At 38.6% G+C, this 12833-nt stretch overlaps 1 protein-coding gene across 1 annotated transcript in view; it reads right to left on the reverse strand.

The window, feature by feature from the left end:
• The window catches only part of LOC127624133 (centrosomal protein of 128 kDa-like), a 74026-nt gene that overhangs the window by 20632 nt on the left and 40561 nt on the right, over positions 1-12833 (reverse strand). The window contains exons 15-19 of the mRNA XM_052098812.1: positions 10742-10906; positions 10276-10452; positions 5782-5841; positions 3624-3816; positions 570-619 (exon numbers count right to left, since the gene is read on the reverse strand). Of these exons, the coding sequence (XP_051954772.1) occupies positions 570-619; positions 3624-3816; positions 5782-5841; positions 10276-10452; positions 10742-10906 (645 nt within the window). The remainder of the gene's footprint in view (positions 1-569; positions 620-3623; positions 3817-5781; positions 5842-10275; positions 10453-10741; positions 10907-12833) is intronic.

Below are 12833 nucleotides of genomic sequence, written 5' to 3' on the forward strand. Positions count from 1 at the left end.
TGACAATTGACCCCCCACCCCCGGAACAATTTGCACTACCCTATCCCACCCATTCTGTTCCATTTATTTATTTAAAAATGTACAATGTACTGCTCTTCATACTATTCATCCTGCACATACTCTTATTCTTACTGCTCTTATAATGTTACCACACTGCACATAGCTGTACATATCTGTCTATATGGTTCATACAGAAAATACATATTTACTCTGTTTTTCTTATTATATATTCTGCTAATACACTATATATATCTATATTATTCTTATTACTATTTTAATGTCACTGCTACTACATTGCACATATCTGTACATGTTGTTCATACACTGTTCATATTACATAGCCATATTTATTCTGCTCTTATAACACTGCAATATATTTCTTGTCCTGTCCACACTTGAATATCACATTGCACCTTTCTGCTTTTTTGCACTTCTGGTTGGATGCAAACTGCATATCGTTGTCTTTGTACTTGTACTCTGCACAATGACAATAAAGTTGAATCTAATCTAATCTAATCTATAATTGGCAAAAAAGATTAAAAGTTTCATACAGAATATATTATACTGACCTGAAGATTTCTAACCTCCTCATCTCTCTTGCGGCTCTTTTCAAGAATATCTGCAAAATAATATTGATGCACAATTAAATATGGAACGAAAATGTAGGGTTAATGGACATCCAAATCAACAGTTCAGATCTGAAGGACTCAACATGGATTACTGTACTAACAAAAACAGTAACAGTCACAAGTTCAAAAGAATATTTAAGTAGTTTCATTTTTCTTTTTCTTTATTTTCAGAAACAAGTCAAGCGGAGGGAGAGATCTGACTGAAAAGAGCTGTCAAATACAGCTCGACTTTGAGCAGCAGGGTGAAAGCAAATATTAGCATAAGATAACTGAGTGCAATCTTTTCCGGCCCCGTTTCTATTACCACTGTAGAGGCTATAAGCAAGTTCCCCATCAGATGTGATTGTCGTTTTTTTTTCTCAGGCTGGACTGAATAGAGTCGACTATAAAAGAGCTCACACACTCGATGTCCCAACTGGAGCTCAACAGGAGTAATTCAGCAGCTCTGTGGAAAACAGTGAATTTGTTGAACATGAAATAAGAGAGTCTATTTGAATTGAAGGGTTTTTGGACATCCACTGTAATGTCATGGATAAAATATTCAAGTCATTTGAGTCATCATTAAAAAGTGCTTGAAGGCTCAACGTGATGTAAAATACATTTGTAGTTAAAGCAACAGTTTTAACCGTTTATACTGTCATTCAGTTTTCAATCAGGTTTTAAAGATCAGTGGTTCTCACTCCACCCTATTATCATAGATCCTCTCCTGATTGATCTACTCGTGCTGGAGCAGATATACTGAGAAGAATGTCTCAGCTTCATAAGCATCATAAGTGTTCTGTTGTTGGCTGTAAAAGCGAACATAAGTGTCTTCATGTACAATCCAGCACCACAAGTTTTGTTTTTGATGGAAATGTGCAATGTTTGTGCAAATCATTTTACACTGGACTGCTTTATGAATGAGTGTCAATATAAAAGCAGGATTTTCAAAAAATGTGATTCTCAAGCATGGAACAGTACCAACTGTTTGTGTTCCAGCTTTATATCCTGAAGATGTAAGTATTGCACTTTATATTTTTGAATGTTTTCAAATCGCCTTTCCGGGTGTGTTTGTTAGCTGATTCCATGGCTAATGCTTCTAAAGTTACCATTGTCTCTGATTGCATTCCTGGAGACCAGAGCTATGTCGGGGGCGGGGAGCAGCAGCTCATTTTCAATTAAAGAGACACACACAAAAACAGCGTGTTTTTGATTCCAACGAAAAAGAGGCATTTATAACATGGTATAATAAATTATCCGTGGGGTATTTTGAGCTGAAACTTCACAGACACATTCTGGGGACACCTGAGACTTATATTTCATCTAGTAAAAAGGGGAATAATATGCCTCCTTTAATACTATATTGAACTGTGCATGCTCAACAATAAACAACATTTTTCACAAACTGAACAACTAGCAAAAAAAAACCTCAAAATCTTTAATGCGGTATCCAGCGGAATAATGGTATATGACTTCACAGTAGTGCTATAATGTCAGGTGAGATTAGGGTTGGGAATCGTAAGGAATTTTATGATTCAGTTTCCGATTCAGCTTAGCAATTCCAGTTCTGTAGAGGTTCCAGTAACGATTCAAGTAATTATTTTAGTACCTTTTTAAAAATGAATTATTTGGAAATAAGAATTGTAATTCTTAATGCATTTACTACCCTCTGCCATCTGTTACCAAATAATGAGATCATTTCTGATTTCTACAGAGCAGATATAACCAATTAATTTAATACAGTTCTTGTAAAAGGTGTGTTTGCAGACTTTGAGGCATAAATACAATCCAATAATAGATCATGACTATAGTTTAAATAAACATATATTAAACCAACAAGAAATGTGATGGCATATTTCATAATTAATGTATTAGTTTATAAACATATAACGAATCCAATTATTACAACAAAACTTGTGCATCTTTAACTCTTTCCCCGCCAGCGTTTTTAAAAAAAGTTGCCAGCCACCGCCAGGGTTTTTGACGATTTTCGCTAAACTTTAATGGCCCGCAGAATATTTTCTTCCATGAATATATGAAGATGCTATATATCAAAATAAAGATCTGGGCCTCTGCTTTTAGGCAAAAAAAACGATTTTATTTTATCTTCATTTGTTCTTTTTTTATTGCCACTTGACCAGAGGTAGGTTTTGTCAAAAACAACATTTCGGACAAAAAGCTGAGAAAAAGGCATTTTTATCAAACAAGTGCTTTAGTATTAGTATGGTGTTCCACTTCACGCTTGAGACGATCGCAGTCTGTTTCTTTGATCAAAGAGTTGCGTACTCTTTCAAAACATGCGTGCGGGTCTTCCTTACCGCATACCACCTAAAACACGGATACCCGGAAAATTCCGTGTTTGGCGGGGAAGCGTTTTTTCATAAAACCCGGAAAATTCCGTGTTTGGCGGGGAAAGAGTTAATAATATATTGTCATATGAACAACCAGTCAGCAACTGCACTGCTTGAGACACAGGTCATCATTAAATAAACAGTAATAGTTCACAGTAATAGAGACAGTTTAGACCGTGTTTTGTAGCCTGTTGTTTTACTTGTGGGACATTTCTTATTTAATTTTGAGTTGGACATTCATAACTTGAACATCAGTAAGAGATTACTTGTATACTAGAAATGCTGTACGTTTTGCGCTGTAGATTCAAAAGAACAGACTCCATTGAATAATTATTTCGGGAATCGAACTGTACCAGAAGCGCATATGTTTCGTCCTGTAGATTCAAAAGAGCCAGCTCGAGAGTTGTTCGATCGAAAAATCAAATACACTTGCAGAACTGTGTGTTTTACGCTGTAGAGTCAGTAGATTCAGGGCTGCTGCAGAGATGTGCTGCTGGAAACACTGTCAGAGTATTTCAGGACGGTGTTCCAGCCGCATCTGCAGAAAACTGCACGCTCAAGAACGGTTAATGGAACCGACAGTCGTGAAGATCATACGATTCCGGTATTTTTTAAAGAATGGAACTGTTTCTGAATAAGAGGTGAATCCTAGGTGAGTTGGTACCTCTTTTCTCTGATTGGACATCTTGAAAGAACCGGTCCTGCTGGGTAAGGCGGTCCAGTAGGCTTTGCTGCTCTAAGTCTCTGCTTTGCTTCAGAGCCTTCATCTGCTCCCTGTGCTGCTGCAGTGTCCTCCGCATCCTCCTCTCTCTGGCATCTCGCTCATGCACCTCCTCACACAGCCACTGGAGCTTTGTCTGAACACACAAACACACGCGGACATACACATGTGTGTATATATACACATCTGGAATGGCATGAGGGTGAGTAATTGATGAGTGAATCTGAAGGTTTCTGCAGAGTTTCTAAGTTCAAATTTAAGACTTAAGACCTTTTTTCAAGACCTGAACAATAAAAGTTAATACCATATCCCCATACCAAAGCAAACCTACAAAATCTCACATTAATTCATGTATCACAGACGCTTAAACAGGCAAGGGCACACATTCAACATAGCCTTAATATTAGTAAAACAGGGTAGGCTATATGCAAGTTTCAAATCTTCAAGACATGATTTCCACATATATAACATTAAAATTGGTTTATGTACCATTATATAAATAAATGCAAATAAGAGGTCAACCAACACTGGATTTTGCTGATACGATAATGTGTTGAAAGGCAATGAATCTGCCAAAAGCTTTTAAAATTGGTAGCTTATATAACATGTTCTTAGACTGTCCTTCCTGTGATGGGACAGGCAGAGGCTACAAGAGTCCAAATGGATTCAACTGTAGATGCAGTTTATGGTGCAACCAAAATACCAATAACCAGGGAAATAAAAAAATAAAAAAAATCATTATCAGAAAAGTTTTGATTCATAACATAGATCTTTTAAATTTAAAAGGCACTGGATACTCTTATTTTGAAATGTTTGCACTTCTCTGCTTCCAGCTGCTCATTCAAACATGAGAAATAAAACGTGCACTCCTACAATAATCTACAAAACATTACAATATAAACAATTAAAAAAAACATTGTCATATATCATCAACACTACATCATCATCATCATCATCATCAACAGGTGATCATTAAGTCTGATCACTTGTCATAAATTTAAGATATGTTCTAATGATTGTGAACAGCTCTGCAACAGCTGGAGACACTCACAAGCTCCCGTGTGCTTGGAGAAAATACAACAGTGCTGTGTTTTCACTCTGAAGGATGCAGCGCATGCATTTATTTAATTAACTCGTATTCTTTAAAGTTTGATAATCACACTAGGTCATATCACGATTCCTGTCTTTCTGCCCCCAAATTTAAGACCTCTTTAAATGACTTTTGTTGTATAAATTTGTACTCCCCCCTGGCCCAATTTAGAATGCCCAATTCCCACAACTTTGTAGGTCCTTGTGGCGGCACAGTTACTCACCTCAATCAGGGTGGCGGAGGACAAGTCTCAGTTGCCTCCACTTCTGAGATGGTCAATCCGCGCATCTTATCACGTGGCTCGCTGTGCATGACACCGCAGAGACTCACAGTACGTCGAGGCTCATGCTATTCTCTGCGATCCACACGCTCCACTGAGAGCGAGAACCACTAACTGCAACCACGAGGAGGTTACCCCATGTGACTCTACCCTCCCTAGCAACCGGGCCAATTTGGTTGCTTAGGAAACCTGGCTGGAGTCACTCAACACCCTGGATTCGAACTTGTGACTTTAAGGATCAGCGGGAGCGCTGAGAAAAATGGTGTTCGTGTGTAGAGGACTTTTAAAAATGACACTTTCTGCAAAAAAGGGTCAAAAGACATATCTATGGAGAGAAAGATGCAGGAGCCTCTGTGAAGCTGTGCAATTAAGAACTATGGATTCAGTATTGGAAATTATAGAATTTGCAATTATAGTTGGCTAACAATGCTTTTGGGAAACACACCCGTTTGTTTGAGTTGCACGTCTAGCCCAACACAGCAACACTGACTTAACCAATGGCATGAGATTGGGATGGGACTGTCTGTTTGTTCAGCCAAAGGCAGAAATCTGTTTTAAAACAATGTTTCTTTTTTAAATTCCATTTGATGAGTCTAGTCTCACACTTTAGCTTTAAAACTAACAAAAACTGAAATCAGAAAACAAAATCTGGGATTTTATGGGTTGGTAAAGAACAGCAACTGTGTTAAGATGAATGACACCGAGAACTGTGTTTAACATGACGTGTGTACCTTAGCCTCAGCCAACCAACGATGGGAATCCTTCTGCAGTCCTGGAGTCAGAGTTATGGCCTACAACACAAAGTGCAACAGCTCACACAACAACAAACATTATGCTGTTTGGTTTCAAGGTTATAAGCAGTATTATTGAAAAGGTTAATTTTATTGGATATGTGCCTGTATAAAAAGTGGAGAATTGACATGAAAATGGAGGGAAATAGAGGGGGAACAGGATTAGGACATAAACCACGACAGAATCGAACCCGAGTCCCAATGAGCACAAAAAAATGTTATATGCCGTGACCGACGCACTTCCCATTTCCTTCCTTTAACCACTAACAGATTCATATGGAGGACATTTTCAAACAGGATATGTGATGTTTTATTGACTAATTTTAAAGCAAATTAATCCAGTGACAGCCCCAAGCTATGAGAACATTTAAAGGAATAGTTGACCCAAAAATTCACTTGAATCCTGATGCCATTCCAGACGTGTATCAGAACACAAATTTTCTCTGTTGAGTCTCTGAAGGTCCTTATAATGTAAGTAAATGGGTGCCATCAGGCTGCTGGCTATTTGACGGTCCAAAAGGCATAAAAGTAATCCACACGACTCCAGTTGATCAATCAATGTCTTCTGGAGCAAATCGATAGGTTATTTCTACAATGGCGTTGGTAACTGAAAACTACTGTTGCCTATATTTTGTGAAAGGAAATTAAAATAATTTCATACAGATAAAATTATGTCTTGAATGAAGAAAGTAACAACAATTGTTATACTGAAAACGTGGATCACATCTATTAAAATTAATGGGAAAAATTGGAACACCCTCCCAAGGAGCTCTAGTGCCAAACAGTCAACGGTTGTAGAAAGGCCTTACAGGTAAAAGAGCCAATCACCTTTAAGATAAAGAAATTGCCTGTCAATCAACTCGAGAACGCACATGTGCATTAGCAATAAAAGCTGTGAAAATTGCGTTCTTTTAGCGTAATATGAGATAAAGGAGCACAATTTTTCCTACCAGTTTTGTCTGATTTTACTGCTGATTTAAATATGTTCTTTGAACATAATCTTGACCAAACGCTTTTTGAAATTTTGGTGTTGCACTGTCATGTCTGGAAATAGCCTCCCAAGAGCACTCCAAAGATGGCCGACAGTGGACTGACTTGCTAGATAACCTTTGCTGTGACCTAGATATTTGATTTTTTTTTTTTTTTAAAGAAAAGGAGCAAGTCAAAATTGTTTTTTGTGGTAATCAATATTATGCCACAAATGCTGTCAATTGAGCTTAACTTGTATTGAACCCATAATATTACGTTAACTGCGTTAAATACTGTATATTTACCTCATGTGTTGACAGCTGACTGTAATAACCCAGGGTTTGCTATTCAAATTATACCTGAATGTCATACAACTAGATTCTCCTGTATAATGAGAAATTTTATGAGAAATTGCACACCTCTGAGGAGGTTTTGAAAATCAAATATTCAGAATTGTTCAGCGTTAGCTTCCTCTGATGCATTCTGAGTGGATGGCAGTCAACTGGAGGCCTGTAAACTTCCCAGATCTTCAGCTTGGTGGGAAAACCCCACCGCACAGATGAATCACTTTACCAAACAAAACTGAGCAGATTTACAAATTTCTCATTTAGAACGATGGTGTACACCTTCAGAGCGAGCTCGCACAGGAGGGGGCTCTGTCAGCTTTAAAAAAATGCGAGCATGTGGATAGCCTGTGTTCCCCTGACAGTTCTCGCCTGTCACGATCGAGGACATCTGAACACCACCGTGCCGCTTTAGACTGCTGACACAAACACATGAAGAAGGAGGGGGCCATTTTGCCACGATTTTTCCTTGAACAATCAAAGGTGGCTGCTGGCAGCAGATAAAAAAAGGTTAGAAGGCTGCAGACGTAGGTTAAATGGTGGAATGTAATGTGGCTGGTGACAGCTCGAGTTGAGAGTAAAGACTGTACTTAAAAACGACTTGAGAAGTACAGACAGCCTGCAAGCAGGGAGTGAGTTCACAGCTCAAAGCTCAGCTTTAGTGCAACAAATATTTCTCTATGTAGGAAGATTTGATTTGGAGCACTTTTAGTCAGAGAGTAACATTAATGATTGCTCAAGAGAAATACTAGTCACAGTTTGAGACTCAAGATAAAGGGGCCCTATCTTACACTTTTGTTGCATTTGAATTTATCCCTTAAAAAAAATAGTTAATCCAAAAATAGAGATGGAATTGTGAGGAATTTAATGATTCCGGTTCCTTAACAATTCTTTTAGTACTTTTGCAGAGGCAATATTTGGAAATAAGAAATGCAATTCTTTTTTATTTTCTCCCCAATTTGGAATGCCCAATGCCCAATTCCCAATGCGCTCTGAGTTCTCGTGGTGGCATAGTGACTCAATCCGGGTGGCGGAGGACGAATCTCAGTTGACTCCGCGTCTGAGACCGTCAATCCCTGCATCTTATCAAGTGGCTTGTTGAGCGTGTTTCTGCGGAGATATAGCGAATGTTGAAGCCCATACTATACTCCGCAGCATCTAAGGCTGGGTATCGAGTTCGATACATTTTAGGCATCAACCGAATTGCCTCTAAACAATAGAGTATCAAAAAATTTATTGTCGTTCGGTACCAAATTTCGATACCTAAGTGGTTAATTTCGTTAACTTCAGTGATAAGCATGTAGCATGCTAGATGTGCCCAAATCTAAAAGTGCTGGTGATTGGCTGTGTTTAGGCATCAAGGAAAAACGGTTATGCCAAGAGACGCGGCTCACACGTGAGGCTGTAGTGTGTATGCATCTCAACCCCCATAGATGTAAAAGATGTGGAAAAGATCAAAAGTGTGGCTACATTTCACCAGGCTCGCTGCCAACAGCTGCGATGCAATATTTGCGACACACACATACATATATATATATACATATATATATATATATATATATATATATATATATATATATATATATATACATATATATATATATATATATATATATATATATATATATATATATATATATATATATATATATATATATATATATATATATATATATATATATATATATATATATATATACATATATATATACATATATATATATACATATATACATATATATATACATATATATATATACATATATATATACATATATACATATATATATATATATATATATATATATATATATATATACATATATATACATATATATACATATATATATATATATAGCTAGCTATATCGATGCTAAAAATGCTTTAAGGTTGACAGTAACTGATCAAGTTTAACATACATTAAACTAGTTATCTTGTTAAACCGTACTTATCCTTAGGGTTCGCTGAATTATCAGTTTATCTTTCTTTTTCTTTTTACTCTCCACATTAATGTTAAAGTGACCCTGGCATGAGGAGACTAGAAGGCTCAGGAGATGAATCTTTAAGTCTGTAAAAAAAGTCAGACTCTTTCAACTCTCAGAAGTTTTTTTTTAGGTAATGTTTGTAATCATGTTAAATGGATTTCATAAAATTAGTATCGGATATCGGTATAAAAATTTTTGGAACGATACCCAGCCCTAGCGGCATCTACGCACAACTCACCACGTGCCCCACAGAGAGCGAGAACCACATTATAGTGACCATGAGGAGGTTACCCCATGTGACTCTACCCTCCCAAGCAACCGGGCCAATTTGGTTGATTAGGAGACCTGGCTGGAGTCAGTCAGCAAGCCATGGATTGGAACTCATGATCTCCAGGGGTAGTTGCCAGCGTCTTTACCACTGAGCAACCCAGGCCCCAACTGCGCATCTTAAAACCATGTGAAAACAGGACCAAAGTGAAAACCGATTTTCAGGCAGGGTTTAAGGATACAATACAGTATTAACACTTAAAGGGCTGTATGAAACTTGAAAATGGTCCGCTGGTCGGATATGGTCCGTGAGGCAGTAGTTTTTGACACGTGATTACATTATATAAAACAGTTTGATGTACAATTTTAAAACAAATGTAATAAATAAGAAAGAAAACTCTTCTATGATTTGTCCAAGGGATCAGGGCTTGGCAAATGAGCCAGTATCTACAAATATTTACATTTTAATATGCTAATGTTTTCATTTGATTTGTCTTTTTGTGTTCCGCTGAAAAATAAATTCATAAAGGCTTGGAACGGCATGGGGTGAGTAAATATTGACAAAATTTAAATTGAGTGAACTATCCCTTTAATCTAGAAAAAGTAAAAAACGAGTCTTCCATTTCAATGAACCTCCAGTCTTGACAGTTTTACATTTGATGCATTCTCACAATCCCTGCATCACACCATGGATACAGACACATCTTGAAACCACAGAAACCTCATTTCTGTAGTTTGACACGGTTGCGCATATTGGAAAATCCATAAATAGATGGGCTTGTTTGTGGAGCAGGATTAGACGGGCCTGAAGCCTTACATCCATATGTATGAAATGATTGAATGCAGTGTGTGTGAGTGTGTGTAGGTACTTCAAGCTTGGCAGCGGAGTCTTTTGACAAGAACTGGCAGGCTGAGTCAATCTGGCTCCCCACGGCGTGTAGAATGGACTCCTGCTCTGTCTGGAGGCCCGTGACTCTCTCGCGCAGCTCCGCCGTGGAGTCCTCTGTGGTCTGCCTCCTCTCCTCCGCCCTCTCAGCTAACTTTACCTACAGTATAGGAGATATTAAGAAGATATGGCAAATTTTGGCAGGCATAACAGTGGCCAGCTCTTGAGAGAAACTAACATTTGCTCACCTCTGCTTGATCATCAAATGCACCACAGTATACTGCAGTACTTGTTGCCAATGAAATATGCTTTAAATGTGCCATTGCTGATGTACTAGGAAAACATCCCATAACTTTCATAACTCAAAACTTCCTCCCCAGTTGTTGATGTGGATTTATCAATGAATAGCATTGTTTTGACATGAGGAACTGTGAGGAGATCAGTGATACCTTCACGTCCAACTCTTTTCTGAGGATGCAGTGTTGGTGGAGCAACTGGGTGTGACTCTCCTGACTGGTGCTCAGCTGCTCTGTCAGTTTATCACATTCTGTCTTCATCTTGTCCAGCTTAAGCTGCAGAGCTCTCTTCACTTCATTATCTGCCATGGCCCCCAACTACACATCAACACACAAACAATATTAGAATACTGTTTACCCCTTCACACTAAACATGGGCAGGATGGTCCACTGGTTGTCCAACATTATTATTGTTAAAGGGATAGTTCCCTCCAAATGAAAATTCTCTCATCATGTACTCACACTCATGCCTTCCCAAATGTGTATGACTTTCTTTATTCTGCAGAACACAAATGAAGATACAGTGGGTACGGAAAGTATTCAGACCCCCTTTTTTCACTCTTTGTTATATTGCAGCCATTTGCTAAAATAATTTAAGTTCATTTTTTTCCTCATTATTGTACACACAGCACCCCATATTGACAGAAAAATACAGAATTGTTGACATTTTTGCACATTTATTAAAAAAGAAAAACTGAAATATCACATGGTCCTAAGTATTCAGACCCTTTGTTCAGTATTTAGTAGAAGCACCCTTTTGATCTAATACAGCCATGAGTCTTTTTGGGAAAGATGCAACAAGTTTTTCACATCTGGATTTGGGTATCCTCTGCCATTCCTCCTTGCAGATCCTCTCCAGTTCTGTCAGGTTGGATGGTAAACGTTGGTAGACAGCCATTTTCAGGTCTCTCCAGAGATGCTCAATTGGGTTTAAGTCAGGGCTCTGGCTGGGCCATTCAAGAACAGTCACAGAGTGGTTGTGAAGCCACTCCTTCGTTATTTTAGCGGTGTGCTTAGGGTCATTGTCATCAATCTGAGGTCCAGAGCACTCTGGAGAAGGTTTTCGTCCAGGATATCCCTTTACTTGGCCGCATTCATCTTTCCCTCGATTGCAACCAGTCGTCCTGTCCCTGCAGCTGAAAAACAACCCCCACAGCATGATGCTGCCACCACCATGCTTCACTGTTGAGACTGTATTGGACAGGTGATGAGCAGTGCCTGATTTTCTCCACACATACCGCTTAGAATTAAGGCCAAAAAGTTCTATCTTGGTCTCATCAGACCAGAGAATCTTATTTATCACCATCTTGGAGTCCTTCAGGTGTTTTTTAGCAAACTCCATGCAGGCTTTCATGTGTCTTGCACTGAGGAGAGGCTTCCGTCGGGCCACTCTGCCATAAAGCCCGGACTGGTGGATGGCTGCAGTGATGGTTGACTTACTACAAATTTCTCCCATCTCCCGACTGCATCTCTGCAGCTCAGCCACAGTGATCTTTGGGTTCTTCTTTACCTCTCTCACCAAGGCTCTTCTCCCCCGATAGCTCAGTTTGGTCGGACGGCCAGCTCTAGGAAGGGTTCTGGTCGTCCCAACGTCTTCCATTTAAGGATTATGGAGGCCACTGTGCTCTTATGAACCTTAAGGGCAGCAGAAAGTTTTTTGTAACCTTGGCCAGACCTATGCCTTGCCACAATTCTGTCTCTGAGCTCTTCAGGCAGTTTCTTTGACCTCATGATTCTCATTTGCTCTGACATGCACTGTGAGCTGTAAGGTCTTATAGAGACAGGTGTGTGGCTTTCCTAATCAAGTCCAATCAGTATAATCAAACACAGCTGGACTCAATTGAAGGTGTAGAACCATCTCAAGGATGATCAGAAGAAATGGACAGCACCTGAGTTAAATATATGAGTGTCACAGCAAAGAGTCTGAATACTTAGGACCATGTGATATTTCAGTTTTTCTTTTTTAATAAATGTGCAAAAATGTCAACAATTCTGTGTTTTTCTGTCAATATGGGGTGCTGTGTGTACAATAATGAGGGAAAAAAATGAACTTAAATGATTTTAGCAAATGGCTGCAATATAACAAAGAGTGAAAAATGTAAGGGGGTCTGAATACTTTCCGTACCCACTGTATATAGCTCTGTAGGTCCATACAATGCAAGTAATCAGGGTCCAAAATTTTGAAGCTCCATAAAGGACATAAAGGCAGCATAAAAGTAATCCATACGACTCAAGTGGTTTAATC

The sequence above is a fragment of the Xyrauchen texanus genome, chromosome 30, assembly GCF_025860055.1.
Source record: "Xyrauchen texanus isolate HMW12.3.18 chromosome 30, RBS_HiC_50CHRs, whole genome shotgun sequence".
NCBI lineage: Eukaryota > Metazoa > Chordata > Actinopteri > Cypriniformes > Catostomidae > Xyrauchen > Xyrauchen texanus.